This window comes from Limanda limanda, chromosome 9 (assembly GCF_963576545.1).
Source record: "Limanda limanda chromosome 9, fLimLim1.1, whole genome shotgun sequence".
NCBI classification, from domain to species: Eukaryota; Metazoa; Chordata; class Actinopteri; order Pleuronectiformes; family Pleuronectidae; genus Limanda; species Limanda limanda.
The window spans coordinates 6,934,850-6,955,275 of record NC_083644.1 but is presented as its reverse complement, the minus strand read 5'-3'; the positions used below and the strand labels follow the sequence as shown (position 1 = coordinate 6,955,275).

At 42.2% G+C, this 20,426-nt stretch overlaps 1 protein-coding gene across 2 annotated transcripts; it reads right to left on the bottom strand.

Moving 5' to 3' along the window:
- Positions 1-1,538: 1,538 nt before the first annotated feature.
- Positions 1,539-8,853, bottom strand: c9h1orf210 (chromosome 9 C1orf210 homolog). Of its 2 annotated transcripts, none has more exons than XM_061077652.1 (4): positions 8,684-8,853; positions 4,296-4,856; positions 3,556-3,744; positions 1,539-2,605 (listed from the first exon to the last, which is right to left on the bottom strand). In XM_061077652.1, the coding sequence occupies exons 2-4, from the start codon at positions 4,351-4,353 to the stop codon at positions 2,406-2,408; spliced, it is 447 nt and encodes a 148-aa protein (XP_060933635.1). In that variant the 5' UTR covers positions 4,354-4,856; positions 8,684-8,853; the 3' UTR covers positions 1,539-2,405. The 2 variants fall into 2 exon arrangements, with proteins under 2 accessions (XP_060933635.1, XP_060933636.1); XM_061077653.1 differs by having other exon boundaries at positions 8,692-8,853.
- Between the last annotated feature and the right edge of the window lie 11,573 nt (positions 8,854-20,426).

The following is a 20,426-nucleotide window of genomic DNA, read 5'->3' as shown; positions in this document are numbered from 1 at the left end:
CAAATCTTGTATGAAAAGGAGCAGAAAGAAGAAGAATCATTATATAATCACAAGACATTAATGAACATAGCAATAAATAAATACAATATTTAAATTTAAAATAGCTGTAGGCCAACAAAGCCCCTCACATACCTCTATCATACGTTTTAAGTAAGTACGTATAGAATATATACATTTTGACTTGTGATGGCTTCATTAACTTAATTAATTTATGTGAATTTTCTTATATCTCTAACATTATGCTTATTTTTTTATATTCTAATATATTGCAGAGGATTTTTTTCTACTATTCACTTGCTTAATAACTTTTATTTGCAATTACTACATTAGAATTCTCAAATAAAATATACGTGAGTCAATAGTTTTCACCTCAGTATTCTTACTATAATAAAAATTAAATATATATTAATTTTGCCAATACTTTCTATTTGTTTAGGGTTTTTTAAAACATATTTTATATTTTTGTATATTGTTGTATTTTCACTTGAAGTAAAGTGTATATATTCTACTTCCACTAGTCTATTTATTAAGTAGTTTTATTCACAATATTTTTTTTGTTAGGAAATCCACATCAATACATTCTAGCCCTTTTACTGTTTTATTTCTGAGGCTATTAAATCTAATGGCAACCCTCCAACGTTTTATTTTTAGATTATATCAAATACAACATCCACTTTCACTATCAGAGTTCAAATCTGCACTTTTATTGTGAAGGCTAAACCCTCACAGTTCTGGTTCCTCTCCTGCTCCTCTGTGTGAACTTGATCATCAGTATTTCCGGGTGAAGCAGCTCTTCTCCTTTCAGACCTGCCACACCCCCTTCACCAGCTGGACCCCCCCACTGAGGCTCCAGTTCTCTGCCCCAGTCCAGCTCCTCTGTCAGGCTCCATCACTGCTGCTGGTCCCAGTGCAGAACCAGGAAGGTGAGTGTGGGGATTCCAGTTTGACCAGTGAGAAAACCCACTGTTGGGCCTTGATTAACTCTGTTTCATTGACACATCAGCTTTTTACTGAGGTCACATTTTAAACAGTTTACAGACTTATCTAAAAGTTGACTTCACAGGAAAGGGAAGTACTGATAATGCATATCGTGCCGCCCATCGTTACCATCCAGAAACTAGAGGAGAATTACTGAGAACTGAGAAGTGAGATGAGAAATGCCTTCTTCAGTATACTACAAGTACTGTCTTTAGTATACCTGCCCTATTCGTTTTTGCCAGTTTCAAAAATGTTCATACCTTTTCACCTGTCGTTCTACATTAAAAAAAATCATGGTACTCAGACTGTTGAATTGTGTTTAAAGATGTTTTATAAATATCTTAGCCTTAGCGTACCCTCGGGTCCGACCTGTATCTTTGATAACGAGGCCGAAACACTTGATGACGTTAAAGTACACAACTGAAGATAACATCTGCTGGCGGCTGCTAACACCTGCTAACATGTGAAGTTAGTTGTTAACTTACATTGTGCAGAAGACCATCAAACGTACAGGGGATAACCAGCATCTTGTCCTGTATTCTAAAAAATAAAATCCACACTTTTTGAAAAAGAATCATAGTTTAATCGCCAGTCAGAGTTCCTCAAGTTTGAGCAATTAAAATGGCTTTTTAATCAATTCATTGTATAATTCATCCATGTAGACACACATTTGCGTGTTTATCCCTGAGGAAACATGAGAGTGCAAAGTGAAATGTTCCACTGCTGAGACCGTCCGTCCAACATAACGTACATGACTTGTGATACAGCTTCAGAAAATCAATCAACCAATCGATAACTGTCAAGAGACACAGGTGATTGGTTAATATATACACAGATGACCCGTAGGCTGCATGTAAAGATGGACGCCGTGTGTCCACTTCCTCCCGATATCAAGAAACAAAGCCAAAATATTCCCTGTATACGAGCGCTGCCATTTTGTGCCAATTACATGATCACAAACATCAGTGTGATAAGAACTTTCGTAAATTGACAGAAACCATTAGTTTGGCCCACATCCCATCCACTAACATGGAGGAGGCTGGTTTATGGCCTATCCTGCAGCCAGCCACCGGAGGGCGCTAATTACACACTGGCTTCACTTTTGGGGAGTCGTCACGTCGTCCATCTTTATATACAGTCTATGAGAAGACCTGTTAATCTCTTTTCTATTTAAACCTTCACAGTTGATCCCTTTGATTATCACTAATAAATAAGTAACAAATAATTTACTGTTTCTGTCATCGCTTTGCTGACAGATAAAACATGACCACTGTGACTCGTCATTAGACCACACGTTGAGAACGTTTTTTACATTTTACAAAAATGCCCCTTTTGTGACTGACAATATGAATCTCAAAGAAATAAACACAAACTACAGAAAAGGTGGGAGTGGATTTAGTGGTTCAGCTGAGTGGAGACACTCGACACTAAGCGATCGTGAATTCAATCTCGTCCATCTCCTCCTCGGTGTCCTGCATGATCTCGGCTGCTCTCTCCGCCCTCGCTCGCTCGCTGGCCGGGATGTAGTTGTCCTCGATGAAGCCGTCGTCGTCCTCCTCGCCCACGGGAGGGACACAGTGGGGGTTCGCTCCATGGCCGCCGTGCATCCTGAACCCAACGTCAAGGCCTGGAACCACAGAAAGGTGAGAAATACATCAGAAAAATACAAAAACACACCTCGGAAACCCAACAAATAAGAGCAATTGATATTTTTCTTGCTGTTCCATTTCTCGCTGACCAGGATCGTGTCGACTGTGAGAGGAGAGAGAACACTAGATAATACTGAATGTCGCGCTTTAGAAGAGAAATGGACATTTTCACATAAAAGAAAGAAAAGCCAGGGTGCGTGGTTTACAAGGTCGCGCTCACAGAGACGGGAAAGGTCACTCGCTAGTGTCATACAGCTGGAATCTTGAAGCTGAACTGGATGAGTTGCAAGGACAAATGCACTTGTGTGCAGTTAAAGCTCTTTGTCACACAGACACTTGTCCACAGGGACAAAGGACAAACTGTGAGAGCCTGTGAAAGAGATAGAAAAACAACACCCTGGATTCCTGATGGTTATTTGTTCCGATAAACAAACTTAAATATTTTGTCCCGATTCATTTGTACCTTATAAGTTGTTGACTTCGATAAATATGAAAATGCTGTCATAATTTTTACTGATAAGTCATATTACGGTGACATAAGCTTGGTGAAATTACTGTAATTACATTTACAGAATATTTTAACAAAATGTGATAAGACTGATTTCATCTGTAGCCGTCACAAAATAAACTGCATCCCTATATTACTTCCTGAATTTATCATTACCTCTGTAACACATACAACACATCACCTCCAGTGCAAAATATATCAAAGCTTTCTCGAACCAGGAAGTAGATGAGTTAGTTGAACCTAGTATTTGATGTTAAGGTGTTCATTACTTCTAAATGACGATTACACCGGTAATTCACAGACACAGAACAGTTTGCAGTGTCACTACAGCAGCATTCTCATCCTTTAACAATAAAACCTACTTGTTTTGTTTGAATTTATTTCCTCAAATTTATTGTGTGGAGAAGAATTAAGACAAACCTGATGCATCTATCTGGCTGACGGTGTCCGCCTCCCTCAGCCGTGTGTGCCGGTAGCTGGCCAGGTAACGCCGGATGACGGTACATTTAGCCAGGAGGGCGATGACGATGGAGATACCGACGGCTGTGACCAGGACGGCCACCAGGAACTCCCAGTTGTGATTGGTGTATTTGTCTGTAGGTGTTGTTTCTGTAATAGAGACAAAATAAACACTTAGTTAGTGTGTTCTGGTTGTGAGGCAGCCCCAGTGTGGACCAACTTACAGGAGACGTATTATATTGTAACTCAGTTTGATGATTTCAGTTGGGGTAATTTCTTGAAAAGTTTGACATGCTCTTTGCAGCCTTTGTCTGAAATTGCTCCAGACCTGTAGCAACCTGTCAGGACCCACAGAGTCATGTTAATCCATTTTCGGAGACAAAAGTTTGAAATGAAACTCTGCTCTGGATGTGTTTTGTCACGTTGGCTGCAAGCGATCTATTGTTTACACTAAACATATCTGTTATTGGGGTAAACATCGGGCTCGGGTCGGGTTTGGACACAAAAAAAAAAGTGCATGTTGGGTTTGATTCAGGTTTGTCTAAGTTTTCTCTGTGACTCCGTCGAGTTTGGCCCATAGAGGTTTGGCCTGAATCAAACTATAGCTGTTGTAGGTGAATTATGCAAATGTGGGCCGTTGTGATGTCACATGACATCCAAATTATGTCACTTTGACTTTACAGATGTAAATTCATTCTCACCATTGAATGCTGTGGTCGGTGTCGGTGTAGAGAATGTGGCATTTGATGATAGTTCCATCTGGCTTTGCTCTTATTGGACAAGAGTGACTCGTCCTCCGGGGCTCAATTTGCTTCCTGTTGGATGAAACCTGTTTCCTGCTCTGGGCACCATTAACTCCAGTGTGAAGCCATGGATGACAGGAGTATATCACACATGTACAGTATGTCAGGGGACAGGACAGTGTCTGTGACCTGCTGGTGAAGAACTCCACTTTCTATAAGATCCTACAGAGGTTTTAAATCTTGTATCAACAAAGTCAGGTAAAGTCAAACTCTGCTCAGTGTTATATTGTCCTCAGCAGGTAAAAATAAAAAATGAGAGTGATCCGAGGGAGATGTTGCAGAGCAGGCACCTCCCCAGCTGAGGGAGGTGGTGGAATATCTCTGTTGACCAGGAGGGTGATTGACCCTCACAGCTCCACTAGGGGGACACGTTGAGTGATAGGGTAACAAGTGAGAGGTGGTGGCAGAAGCTGTATCATCCCACGAGCGAGTGGAAATATCAGCCACACTTTTCTTGCTCTGGAGAAAGTAGGAAACAGAGAAAATGAATTTAAATCAGAATCTTTTTTGACACAGTTGCACACAAAGACAATCTGTCAGTAAACCACAATGCCCCCACTTCCCACGTGCATTGGGGCTTTGAATTCTTTTGGACTCAATGCATTTTTCATAAGTGAATCATACAAAAAAGAAAACGAACAATCAAATGACCTAAATATTTCACTGAGTATCTGTGAGGAGTGAGAGTGTCATCAGAAAGTAGTGGGAGACTCTAGCGGGATCCGTTAAATCCAGTAATTGAGTTTGAGCTGTCAGGAAATCAGGAGGATATCATCCACAACAGGAAAAGTGTGTCGCAAACAGGAAGTCCCACATTCTGGAGGACCTTCCTCCATCTGTCTACATTACAGCACTAATGTGTCTGTGTGTGTGTTTTATGGACAATAAAAGAAAACCTACTTGACGTCATTTGTTTAGGACAATGTCATTTAAAACCTTTTTAATAAGAATTTATGTTGCGATATCTAATGTATAAACGCAAGAAGCTACATGACTTCTCTTACTGTATGACCAACTTTACCAATATTCAGTTTGAATTATCAGTGGATTAAGCTCTAAAGCTGAAATACTATGAAGCAGTTGATTTGAACTCACCTTTCAGAGCCTGTAAACATTTCTATTTCATACGCTTTAAAACCTTATTTCTTGTTTGTTCAATTTCTTGCTGATTTATCAGAGTCACGTCTGGATGCTGCTCGACTGGTCCCAGCCAATAACGGCAAGTAAAGAAAACAACATGACAGCTTCACAAAAGTGAAGCCAAAACATTCTTGTTGCCACCTAGTAGCTGGCAGAAGTAAACGTTAGAATGAAATTTGTTGTTTTAAACTCTTCTTGATGAAGAAAGAAGGATAAACACTTGATAAATAGCAAAATATTTAACAAATCTAAGGTTGAGCAGTTGTGTGTTATTTGTTAAGCAATCATATTCATATATATTGGACTTTGATCAGAATATTGCTGTATTTCCCCATTAAATGCATCATAAACCTAAATAGTTTTCCTATTTGTTTTGTGCCTGATAGTTTTTCTATATTTCTATGATCTAATTGTGTCAATTATAAATGTATTCATGATGATACTTGTTCACATCAATAGCTCATTGATGCATCTCATGCAAATATAAAGGCTTCAGCCAAACTAGTTTGTGTTTGAGAGAGAGAAGAGCTTTCAGTTCCTCAGTCCGTACATTTGCCAGATATTTGCATGTTTGAGTTTGGTTGGATCTGTATTTAGGCAAACGGCTAAGGAGAGTAAAGACCAATTCATATCCATGCTCCACTATGACATCAGTGTTTGACATGCTTTGACCTGAGATGTTCAAAGCTAAAGACATATTAGATAAATAATATGATATGAATATTTTTCTCAATTCCTGCATTTCCGGTCATTTATCACAAACTATAGTGATTTTATCTTGTGAGGGTATTTTCCACACGCTGGTTGTTTTTGCTAAGTGAAACAAGCAGCACATAAATATTGTATCCAGCCTTGGAGGGAGAATCTTTCACATCCTTTAATTCAAAAGTTTTTCACTCACAATATTTCTCATGTGGTATATGTGGTATTCTATTAAATGGATTTGGTAAATGGATTTGTATTTATATAGCGCTTTTCTAGTCTGATGAAGACCACTCAAAGCGCTTTACAGTACAGTTTCACATTCACCCATTCACACACACATTCATACAGTGCATCTACTTGCAGCACTTTGTTATTCTATGGGGGGCTATTGAGGGTTCAGCATCTTGCCCAAGGACACTTCGGCATGCAGATGGTTCAGACTGGGGATCGAACCACCGACCTTCAGGTTGGAGGACGACCACTCTACCCCTCAGCCACAGCCGCCCGTTGATTAACCAATCACAGGTATTATCCTAGGAAACTTTTACACCTTCAGGTCTATCCGGGTGCCTCTGCCATTTTCTGGTGCATGTATCATTCTCAGGGTGTTTTTTCAAGTATCCAGCAATAAGCTATTCAGATGCTGTACTTAAGGCTTTGCACCATTAGGCCTCTTCCCCTTCGTCTTCCCCAGCTACTCTCTTCAGGGGTGTGAGCTGTAAACACAGCACCAGGGCCGCCTTTATCTCTTCCTGTTCTGTCCTCACACGGGGAAAAAGCACGAGAAGCCTGTGAGTGAGGCGTGCACTGCATGTTCCACAAGTGTAGCAGTGATCTGCTGCTCCTGTATTTGTATGTGCATGTATAAGAGGCTCCATTTGCATCCCTGTCGTGTCTGTGTTTGAATATCTCTCTCAGAGGAAGGAGTTGTGTATTTCCTTCTTCATCCTTTGTTTCGTTGCCCCACATCGTGAGCTGAGTGTCAGGCTCTGGACTAACGATGGCCACGGGGTGTGAAATATTCTTTCAGTCAACAAACTGAATTAAACATCGAAGTCACATTCTGCTCGTGGAGTTTGATCTTGTTCCTTTGAACTGACAAATTAACTGTAAGCTGTTTTGTGCGTTCAATGTCAGCGTGTGCGTAACAAAGAGTTTTATTAAGATTAAGAAGGAAACTCGTGAACTCACATCAAAGCGCATCGGAGATCTGCTCACCGCAAAGTGCGTTTGGCTTCTATCACAGATTATATGAATCATACTCGAGCCAGCAAACATCTTTTCCTCTCGACTCCCCGGCCGCGGTAATCACGGATAATCATTCTTCGCAGATAATAACTGAGCCGTCCTTCAGCTGACCCTCACCCCCGACAATCCACAGAGCAGCATGCGAGCCTCCCTCCATCCCTCTTATCCCGCTGGCAAGTCCTGTGTTTTCATCCCGCTTTGAAAATGTGTGAAGGAGTCAGGCTGTGCCATTGTTTGCCGGTGATAAGGTTTCGACAGAGCAGCACGTTCAGACCTTGTTTACGAGGGTGATTATCCAACTCACGTTCTGTAAATCAAGCTCTCGGAGTCTGAGGGCGAAAAACCAAGTATTTACACGTGAAAACTGCACCTTTGAGTTACGACTGAGGTGTTTTGCATTCGTTGTGAAGCGAGTTCATGAAAGAGCCTTTGAATGTCATGCTTGGTTTCTGCCTGTCAGCCGTGGAATAATGGAGGTGTCAACACACGAGGTAAAAACCAGCTAATCAAACAAGACGCTGCACAACCTGCTGCGCTCTGATGTGACTTTGTAGTTTAAATATTAACTTTAGCTCCTGGTGCATTTATTAAACAAATGCTGTTAAAATTGATGTGTGGCTTTAGAGTTTGAAGAAATAACAAGCAAAGTGTAGTCTAATGAAAGTGAGCAGTGTTTTGGGTGAACACAGAGAGTGGCCAGCGTCAACATGTGGGTGGGTAGTTCCCACATGGGGATACGACTGTTATAGGTGTGGATAACTATCATTTTATTAACACTATATACATATAACATAAAACATGTGAATAATAACTGTGCATTTCAGCCTTGTGTTGAAAAGAAAGAGCTTTGTAGCCGTCAGCAGGTGCAGGAAATGGTTTAGTCACCAGGACGGTGAAATGTAAACACTTTGTTTCGGGCACTTCTGTGTATTTAGACAAAATGGCTTCAGCAGCCACCACAACACAAACACTGCCATGTAGGAACATCTTATATCATAATTCATTAAGTTGAATTACTGTTGCAGTATTTTAATAACTGTTGAAGTCAGAAAAAGGCAGATAATTTGTTGACTCTCCGTTGGCTTGATAAGCGGTACAGCTCAAAGTCATAGCAGTCATGTGACCTTTACACTGTGAAACACGGACATTGTCAGAGCTCACGTATGAAACCAGCTGTTCATGTGAAGTCTCACCTGCTCACCTGTCCTCCTCGGCCCCGGTAGCTTCAGAGAGTTCACCTGCCGTCCGTCCGTCTGTCTGTGTGTCCGTCTGTCAACGTCTACATCTTCTCTTTCCTTTCACCGTAAAAATGGAGAAATGTTGAGCAAAGGTTGAACCGGGGCTGTGCTCTGCAGCTGCTTCCCAGAAGGGCGAGTTAATGGGTAACTCTCTAACCAAGGTGTGCTCCCTCCCACCCACTCTCTCCCCCCCGACTCTCCGTCCAATGGCACAGTGTTGTCCCTCAGCACAAGGAAGAGGCAAATGTGACTTGTGAGCACGATGTCATTGTTGTTGATGATGCAACCGACGATTTGCCTTCACGAGGGAAACTTTGAGCAAACAGGTCGAACCGGCTTTTTGTAAAAATAAATGTTCAGTGACTGGAGTTGTGTTGTTCCCATGAGGAGTGGTCATGTACTCTGGTTTGATATCTGCTTTGTTTGGTTTGCACATGTGTGGTTAATGTGCCCAGTCAGGTGCCACGCCTTTCTTTGTCCATCTCAAATGTAAAAAAGGCTTATTCTCTTCCCCCTTTTCCAGACGAGGGAGGAAATCGGAGCAGATAGAGTTTGTGTTTGTGTGGTGACGAGGACTCTGCTGTTTATTTAAGATGCTCGGCCTCAGGGTCGGGGGGGAGAACAGTCCTCTGGTGGCCCTGAAAGGAAAAGCAAGGGGACCCTGAAAACAATAGGGCTACTTCCTGATCACTTTGCACATCTCTCCCTCTCCCTCTCCCTCCTTCTTCCTCCCTCCCTCCCTATGTTCCAGGATGCTTCAGCTACACGTCTTGGGGCAGATGGCCCCGACGAGGATGGGTTGGGAAAATGAAATGATAACTCAGCATCAGCTCAGAGGAGCAGGAGGGGTTTCCCACTGTACGGGTGTGGATTGACTGTCGGACTGTGAATGTCTGTGTTGTGCTTTGATCTGTTCAGTCTCTCTAAGTCATGTGCCTGGTTATTGATTATGTTAAATGTAATTGACCCTTTGGGGAAATTGGATTTTTTTGGGGATTTAGTTGAAATAAGATTGAGGCAAATAGGTCAATGTTTTGTATTTTAAAGCTACATTACCAGTTTTTCTTTTGGCCAATGAGGGGCAGCAGAAACAAGTTGTAAATATACTGACATATATTAACAGCTTTTATTTCGATGCAAGTTACTAGTGAGCAAATAGTTGACTATCGTTGTTCATACACATGTTTATATAATGTTTTTGGCCTCTAGATGAATTTAAAAGTCTTATTTTCATGCTTGATTTTGCTCAGTTTGACTTTCCCCTATCTCTGAAAGATATACCTGGTTCATTCTGTATGTGTTGTGGAACTGGTGCTATTATTGTGTTGTATTGATAAGTGTTGGCAATTTTACTATAAGTATTCATATGTTCATTTAGGATATTTTTTCTAAGGTGTCCTGAAGTTGGCATACAATAAAATGTGTTATGATTATTATTATCCCAGTTGTAAAAGATTGTGATTGTGATTTGTAGAGCCGTCCTCTCACAGCATGTGGTCATGATTAGTTATGATGCTTAATGATTAATTTCACGAAAAATAATGACCTACTCATTTTTCGGTTGAACTGCTCCCATCTAGTTCCTGTGGTTATTGGATCTAACCGGTGTCTAGTGTTCCATTACTCTGCACTTGCAGCTGCCTGATGGCAACAGAATATAAGTTTATTACTTGGAAAATTAAACAACCTTTTATTGAGGAGTTAAATCTGAACCTCAACTTGAATCAACACAGAATTTCAACGTTTGCTCACTTTTTATGGTGTTTCAATCGTACAGAGGAGCAGAGGAGCAATAATAATCCAGAACAATAGGGACAGTGTGCAGGATTCTGTTGGGATCTTTAATGATGTGTGTTCTTACGTGTAAAAATTGACCCCTGTGATTGTGTTATCAGAAAGACATGTACGGATTCATGTTTATGTTGCCGGTGATGATATCTAATATGATCTACGAGGGTTTTCCCCCTATTTTGCCACCACGGGATGTTTGTTGTTTGTCTCCTCAGTGAAGTGGAGCGGTGTGTGTGTGTGTGTGTGGGTGGGGGGGTCCGAGGTCACGGCCTCTTCTGTGGGAGAAGACTGGAAAGCCGTGCCAAGTCTCTCAGGTCGGGGGGGAAATAACAACACGTGTCGCACTGTACAACACAATGGACAGTTGCACTTAGGGAGGAAGAGCGATGTGACAAACAAACCTTCCACCGGCCGTTTAGCACCGAGGTGGAGACGACCCCCCCAGCGCTCGGTGGAGCCGCTTTCACCATTTTTCTCGCCTCTCACAGATCGTCCCTGTCGTCACCATCTCGATCTGCCACGGCCTGAGTGTGAGCTTTACGAGGTGAGAGCTGCACGGTGAGTCCACATGTGGCCTCCATCAGGAAACAACCTGAGCTCTGCACACATCTGCCTCGGAGCTGTTTATCTCTAAAAGTTACAGCTGCAGCTTTACCCAAATTGTGCATTATTCTCTCTGCGGTCTGGTGATGACTTGTATTAAACGTGACACTTGATCTCGAGGATCTGATTTCTTTAATCAAGGTGCATGTGAGATGTTGTGCACTCTTAAACAGGCTCCTTTGTCTTTTCTCTCCCTCACATCCTTCACCGGGCTGCGGCGATGACCCGGCTTAAAGGCAGAGGTCGTTTAGTTTCATCTCATTTAATCTAATAAAGGAGTTTCCTGAATGTATATGCTCAGCGGTTTTATGTTACATACCTCACTGGCACTCACATGCAGCAGGAAGAGCACGGACTCTGAGTTTGTTTGAGTTGATCCGCTGCCACCATTTTACAGGTGTAATCCTGTATCGTGAAAAACAAATGGACTTTTTCTCTTTGTCGGCAGGGGATGTAATCTTCAGGTTAAATGGATGCTAATTAAATAAGAAGCTATAGGGCTAAAAACACAAAGCTGGATACGTACACATTCCTGAATGCTGCACTCAGGTCCATGTTCAGTAATGTAAAACACTTCCTCTGTGAGAAGAATCATTCACCCGAATGATGCGTTAATCAGTAGTTTCTGTTACGCTGCTTTTTTGTTTTGGATTTCATGGATCTGTGCACGGCCCACGGAAATGTAGTAGGGGTCATGTGATTGGACCCTGACGAAAAAGGTTTTGAAAACTAAACTGAATGCATGCGTTTAGTTTTTTGGCTACTTGTAAAATCCCCGGATAGGTGCACTTCTGTGGGTTCTTGGATGGAACCCACAAGAAAGGTTTAAAAGGCAAGCTGTTTAAATCTACAAATCGTTTCTGTGGTCAAAGCAGGAAACCACTTCTGATTCTATAATGCAGAGCTTTGTCCAGCTGCTGTCTCACAAATGTTTCACACTATTATAAGATATTATCTCCCACTAAATGAGGCATTTGTGGAATCAAGAAGCTTGTTGTTCTAACTCAAACACGTTTGCGACTCCCAGGTTTTGGCTTCAATCGTGCAGAAATTAAAAGAACCCATAACCACGAGAAGCTTTTGCCTGAAATATGCATTGAAACCTTTGCATTTTAGCATTAAGAACTTAGACTAAACCCATCAATACTTTCCTAAATAATTTAAACATGATTATGGTTTCATTGGTGGGTTTTCTCAATTCAATTTAATTTGCAGCATGCACAAAGTATAACTTTTCACACCAATTTGACTGTAGCTACTTTTGCTATTAGCTAGTTGGTATTATCTGGCAGGTCTGACATATTAATAGTTTATTATTTCTTAGGTATCAAGCCATTATTCAAAATAATCATTAGAGTATTTGACAGTGCCAACCCCTCAAATATACAATCCAAAGTTTCACCCCTGGATACAAGTGTTGCATTCATTCTTCTAAGTGATTAAAATCCAGTCTACCAACGAAAAGTTAACCTCCAAACTCAGTTTGATCTCTCTTCGACGGGAAAGGCAGAATATAATATACTAAGATCTAAAGGCAGGTGGTATGAGTATGGCGACAAGGCAAGCCGGCTGCAGGCTCTCCAGTTCAAACATCAAGCAGCATCACGACACATCCCCCAAATCAACACTCACTCAAATGGTCTTACAACATCTCCTCCGGAGATCAATGCAGCTTTCAAATTATTTTACTCCAATCTATACACTTCTGAGCCCCCTCCAACGGACTTGAACATGAATCATTTTTTTAATAGCCTAGAAATACCCACTATAGATACAGCAACACGGGTAGCACTAAATCAGCCAATAACTATAGAGGAAATACTTAGCAGCATTAGACAAATGAATAATTCTAAAACACCAGGGCCTGACGGGCTGCCATCTGAATTTTACAAAAAATTCTCCACTCAACTAGCCCCGTTATTATTAGACATGTTTAACCATTCCCTGTCTATAGGTTCTTTACCAAAAACTTTAACAGAGGCGACTATTTCCGTTATTCTTAAGAAGGATAAGAACCCTGCTGAATGTAGTTACTATCGACCAATATCACTTTTAAATGTGGACGTGAAAATACTAGCAAAAATTTTAGCAAAAAGATTGGAAACATGTCTCCCTTCAATAATCTCTGAGGACCAAACTGGCTTCATCAGAGCTCGTCAGTTATCCTCAAATGTCAGACGGCTATTAAATATTATCTCTTCCCCGTCCAATGAAATAAAGCCTGAAATAGTGCTCTCATTGGACGCGGAAAAAGCCTTTGACAGGGTGGAATGGGGGTACTTATTTAAGGTACTAGGAAAATTTGGATTCGGAGAAAACTTTATTGCATGGACACGCCTTGTTTATAAATTACCCCTTGCCCGGGTTAACACTAATAGACAGTACTCATCATATTTTCCCTTACCCGTCAAGGCTGCCCGCTGTCGCCGTTACTTTTTGCTCTTGCTATTGAGCCGCTAGCCATCCAGTTGAGATCTTCCGCACACCTGCAAGGTGTTAAACGGGAAAACATTGAGCACCGTGCCTCCCTGTATGCAGATGATCTATTAATTTACATAACAGACCCTGTTTCATGTGCCAAAAATTTTATACAGACACTAGAAGATTTTGGTGCATTTTCAGGTTACAAAATCAACCTCCAAAAAACTGTCTGTTTCCCAATTAACTTCAAAGTTTCTTCAAAGGGATTGTATAAAAATAACATTGACAAATTAGTAAATAAAGTCAAAACTGACCTACAGAAGTGGTCCAAGTTGCCGCTATCATTAGCAGGGAGAGTGCAATGCATAAAAATGAATATCCTGCCGAGATTTTTGTTTTTTTTCCAATGTTTACCTCTCTTCCTGACAAAAATATTCTTTAAAAAACTTGATCAAGCTATTCTTTCATTTGTGTGGGCGGGCAGGGTTGCCAGGACTAATAAAAGCACCCTACAGACAGCAGGGCAGGAAGGTGGGTTGGGTTTACCTAACTTTATGTCATATTACTGGGCAGCAAATATACAAAAGATACTCAGCTGGCGGTACGAGAGTGAGTTGGACTGGTGTAAAATGGAGTCCCTCTCCTGCCACACCTCTTCACTTGTGGCTCTGACATGCTCCCCTTTGCCACTCTCAGTCTCAAATTATACCTCAAATCCTGTAATCTTGTCGACTTTGAAAATATGGACGCAGCCTTTCACATCTCACATAAGTTGTTAGGCAAGTGGGATCAGCGTGTTTGTTTGTTAATAACTCAGACGCTCCGTCGTGTCACCTCCTCATGAATGACAGCGAAAAAGAACAGGAAAAATAAATAAACGAGCAGACATGCCAGGCGAAGTCAGGAAAGGAACAAACAGAAAGATGCCATCTACCACTATCCTTCCCTCTTCCTCCTCTCATAAACAAGAGCGCTTGATAACATCAGCAGAGTAGCTCCCAGGAGCCGGGCAACTTGGACATTTCAGGGACAAACCCTCTTGCCTACGTGGGTTCGGGCTCATCTTTTAGCCCCTGGAGGAACCCCTGTTCTCACATGGCTGACCGAAGTAGGCCTGTGTGCCAGTGACTGGAGGAGGCTAGTGTCAAGGTGGCACATGTTGTGTTTATGTATGTAAGAGTGTATACTTTCATAAAGCTTAAAAGGGTTAAAAAAAAAAAAAGAATGTGGATTTTCTTCTCCAGCTTGTATTTGGGAGTAAATACTGTGTTCATGCACTGTTGCATGTAAGAATATGTTGTTTTTGCCAACTTCCTCTGTAACCGCGGGCGCATGCATGCTTTGCAACCAGAAGCCATCCAGCTCACTTCCTACTCGATGGGAAATGGGAACCTATATGAGCCCGTGGAGCTGTGCGACCATGTATGTGTGTGTGTGTGTGTGTGTGTGTGTGTGTGTGTGTGTGTGTGTGTGTGTGTGTGTGTGCTGAGCAAACAGCTATCAGACAGGAGCCGAGACCCTCCACCTCCACCCCCGCCATCACCTCCACAGGCCTTTTCCTGCCTGCAGGGTGATTCCTGCCCCTGTGCTCCCTCCACTTCCTTCACACACATATCAGCCTCCAGCAGCAGTGCCTCTTCCTGACTCGGGCTCAAGTTCTCTGGACGCTGCGGACCTGCAACAACAGCTCATCCATCTCTCTCTTTCTCTCCCTGTTCTTTTCTTTCTCATGCATCAGAATACTCGATCCACTGAGATATGCTGTCAGCATGTTTTCAGAAACGCCGCCTTTAAACAAGCCGTGATGACTTCTTTAACTTTTTAATGTCATAACTTCCTCCAGCATGTCACACCCTGCAGCACTGAGGGATTTGGTTTCTCCAGAAATCTGATGTTTATATTTGACATTTGTCAAGGACTTTTAGTGTTTTTTAAACCTCTTTTTTCTCTCTTCTTTCCATTTTATCAATCCTGTTGTCTTATGAGTTACTCTTAAGGCCAATTTATGCCTCTCCGTTTCTTCTATTACGGACAGATAAGACCGCCCTATCCGTCGTGAAACGCCCTCTCCGAATGCTTCGTACAGTTTTCGTACACGTCTGATTTTTCTAACTATCCGTCTTCATGTTGGAGACCCGACGGACCGCTCTTGGCTGTGATTGGTCCGCGAACGACATCATTTCCGTATGACGTCATTTCCGTATTTCCGGACCTCAAACTTCCTGTTTACTTCCATGTAGCATCAAACCCAAACACAACTATGATTCTACGATTAATGTGACTGTCATCCATGTGTAATGTGTGTGTTAAGCCAGCGGAGTTGTCCGGCTGACGGTGGCTCGTTCGAGCACTGAGGGCATGTGTGCACGGTAACAGACGGTTATAACGAGCTTTCAAAACGGCGCTAGCAGGCTAGGCTAGCGGGCTAGGCTAGCCACCATGCTAACTGCGGTGGTAACAGTGCAAGAACCCGCCGTCACGACTTCAATTCCACTTCTATCATGACACTGTTTCTATAATACCGTCAGGTTAGAAGCAAACACTGGATAGTAGTAGTTAGTGTCGGGAGTCCCTGCTGACTGTGTGTGGAAGCTGGGGGGAGCTAGGTCCGTGTAGCTTCTAGCTACATGTAGCCTCAAGCAGATTCAAGCTGTGGAATCAGCAACACAGTTCGGAAACAAGACCGGGGAACCGCTGCGCTAAGAAACGATTACATCAGCATTTTGACCCGCTGGGTGTCACTTTATTTAGTTCTGTTAGTTGCCATGGTTCAGTGTGTGGGACGCAAGCTAACATGTCAACAGAGACACGTGGACTTCTTCTTCCCAAATGGGGTAGGCTTCTCTGAGCTCGTCTTCCATTGCGCCACCTATGGGTTTGGCGGTGAATTTTTTCCGGACGTAGACTGACGGAGAAGTAAAAATCAAAAAGAATCTTTGCCCCCTGCTGAGAACTCTCCGAGAAACGGACACGTAGTAGTATATAAGAGCCTTTAGACTGAAAAGCAGCTGTTATCATGGCTGTGCATGTGGATTGTAAACTAAGGGCTAAGCAAAGGGATGATGTCCGAAGTCTAAACTCGTAGCTGCTGCTCGGGCAAGGCATATTTTGCACGTGCATTCATCTGCTCTTACAGTCCCAGCTGCACGACCTCCCTCCTCCAAAATGTCCTATGGTTATGAATTTCAAATCATAAGATCACTCAGAAGAGAAAAGCCCGACATACACAATATGTCCTATTCCTGCTAGAGCTGGTTTAGGTATCGCTACAATAGAGAGGTGTGAAGTAATGGATTCTAAATGTCCCCCTGTGAACTCTAATCATTTTTAACTAATCGTGTCACATCATTTCCTCAGGTGATGCACTGATTCATACGTCTGGGATTTCTGCAATTATATCACGAGGCACATCTGCACAAAATCTCAGCTCTGCATTTTTATGCCTTTCAGCACCGAACTCCAAGGGTGTTATTCAACTTCCTTAAAAAACGCCTCTAATGTCCCAGAGACGTGTTGGCTGCATTCAGGACCCCTCCCTTTCCACAGTTTCCTTCTCACTCGTGTTCCGATGGGACAGATATTCTATTTCTGTGAAGAGGAGTTAAAGCCCCAACATGCAAAAATAAAAAGTGATGATAAAAACAGCTCGTCCATCTTTATCTCACAAAACAAAATGGACAGCAAAAATAGTCAGGCGTGAATCTATTCTTGTTGTGCCAATATTTCCTTTCATTCATTTGATAGTTTGGATACTTTTCCAAAAGGATGTGGAAGTTATAGATAGATCATTTTTTTAAATGAACTTTGACAAAACAAGGAAGATTGGAAAAGCCCAAACAGGTTTATATGACATTCAAGACTCTAATTGCGGAACCATTCCTCCTCCTCTTGAAAATAGGATCCTCTCTCACTTCTCTTATCTTGTCTCTACCTGCTGACTCTCTGAAATCACGTTATCCCACACGTTCCAGTACCGAGAGGGGGGGGGGACCTACAGCTCTGTTTCCCCTCTCAACCCACACCAGGGCTCCACTACATGCTGTTATGATTAGGACTTCCTCAGTCTGATCAGCTTTTCCACAACACCCTTAATGAGGTGTGTGTCTGTGCTCACTGTACGTCCACCTGTGTGTGTGAGGTCGGCGGGGGGGGCCGCAACATCAACGTCCATCGACATCCTGACGACACGGGGGCTTGATTTGGTGTCAGGCCGGGGGGGTCACCGGGCTCCACATGATGGACCCAGATCCCTGAATCCACGCTTCCAGTGGCCCGGCCTCACCTCAGGAGGCAGATGAGGAGACTGTTGGGGTTGGTGATGGTGGTGGTGGTGGGGGGGTCACACTGCCTCAGCTCCGGCCTATATTTTCTTTACAGTCTGGATGTGATTAACTGAATACACCGGAAGATAGAGGTTACGAACAAGTCACTGAACACACGTGGTCTGCATGTCCGTGCATAGACAAATCTGTGATGAGGCCCAGAAACATCACAATATGCAGCTGCTATTGACTGATGTAGTTGGTAAAGTGAATAATGTTTAACTGTTATAAATAAATATATAAATGATGCCATCTGTGGTTTATATGGTAAAATGTTTGGTTTAAAGCAGCCATTGCATCTGCAGTTATTAGTACAACCCGTCATGTACAGTAAATAATCCATAATAGGTCTCCTGCTGCTTCTTCATATATTCTACTGGTCACTGGTTTAGTCTGTTAGAGAAGAAACTTTTCAATTTTTGTAACAATAATTTCTGTTACTGTTACTGTTGTTATTGTAATTACAATTACAATAACAACAAACTGACCTCGGATCCACCAGTGGATACTTCACACATGAACTGCTACTGTATGTAAAAGCAACTGAACAATACAAGTGAAAGCTGCTCTACCAAAGCTCCAACACTCTAACCACGTCTTCTGTGACACAACATTTCTTTATTAAATAGGTGCAATTATACATAAAGTTAATAAACAGTTGTGTTGTGGAAAAGAAATGCTGCCAACAGCTTTATGCAGATTGCATTGTTAAGGTAATTCAATTGAGGCCTTTGATTATTTCCATCAAATGATCAGTTGAGTTGACATTGGGGCGCGAGGCAGAGAAACATCCTGGAGAGGTCGCCAGCCCAGATTGGTTTATTTAATATTCCTAATTCATAAAGTTGGGGTTGTTGGGGTCCTAGTCTTGTTATGGCTCCAAAATCGCTGAATTCAAGTTTCGAAATGGTCTGAAAACAAAAAAGAGACATTTTAAAATGAAGTAACTTAAAATTAAAATTAGAAAACATATTGATGATAATTAAATGATAGAAAAGTTGATTCCACTGAAACCTTCATATAAGGGTGTTTTTCCAAGAGATAAAAACAATAACTTGTGTCTCTGTCACAATAATGTAGTTTAAATGTTTTGTAGTTCTTGACTACATGGGGATGTGAGATGATGATGAGATTGGAAATAGGAGGGAGGGAAGGGAAGTGCTTCTTCCATTGGGGAACTTGAAACCCAAGTCACGACGAGCTCAATCTCATCATTTCAAAACTCTTCTGTCTAAGTGGTGGGGAGGGCTAATGGGTGTGTTTACATGTCTCTATATTCTCCACCTCCGTCAAATCATTTCCCATCATTTCATGTGTCAGTCTACCCGTTCGAGGCCTTTTCCCCTCAAGGTTACGTGAATGGCAGTTCTTCTTGTGAGATAGCGACTCAGTGGAAAGTGACAGGAAACGTGGGAGAGAAAAGGAAACGACATGTGACAAAGAGTTCTGAACACATTCCGTCTTCGTATCCTTTAGTGAAGGAGGAGGTTCAGAGTCCTGAATCGTTCCTTTACTCCTCGATCGCCCAAGTGTGTTTGTTTTGCCTTCTTAAAAACATAACTCCAGGGCGCTGGTTGCAGTCTATAGATGTATCATCACGACTCTTCATAGTTCTCCATCACTGGGTCTTCTCTGATTCAGAAATGAATTAATAAACGTCACCATGTTTACCATCTTAGTTTAGGACATGGACTGTTTATAAAGATGGAAAATGCTTCTTCACTTCCTCCCACTAATCCAGAAATGAAGCCAAAATATCCCGGACACAAACGCCGCCATCTTGTATTTGTCTCAGATGTCAATCATAAGATTTCAACTTGTGGGAAAAAATCTACACTTGAATCCACATCAGTGTGAGAAGAATCATCTAACATTACCGACGTGGTCCATGTCCCAGCCATTAACATGCAGGAGGCAGGATTTATGAACCATATTGCAGCTAGCCACCAGATGGCGATGGAGATGCTTTGACTCCAAGATGGCGTTGTTCGTATTCTGGATATTTTGGCTTCATTTCTGGATAGTGGGAGGAAGTAGTGAAGTGCTGGCCATCTTTATTAACTGTACATGGTTCTGCAGTACAGTGAAATATGCATTGACTGATTTTTGAGTGACTTGGCGAGGACATGTGGGAATGTGGATATTCAAAGATTAAAAAGCCTTGTGAGTTTATTGTTTAAAAAAAACTGAAAGCCAGACGCTACTCAGCTGAGCTGGAACACGATTGGCCGACATCACTGATGTGAGTGGGAAATGTGCTGAGAAAATAGTTTGTGCACGATTGTCATCGTGTGGTGTTGAGAGGCGCCGCTGACAGATCGGGGGGGGCGTAAGAGAGTGTCAACACGTAGAGAAGTGGTGCTGGGGCGTTTTTTAGGGTTTCATCGCTTTTTATCTTTGGGGAAATCCGACTTCATAAGAAGGAGGTCTTTAAATTTGACCGCTAACGCTCGCACACATGCTCTCATCTCAACATCTGTCCTTGTTGTCGTTCACCATCTCACACTCTGCTGCTGTGAGCACTTCTATCCTTTTATCATGCATCAAGGCAAAAATGTACA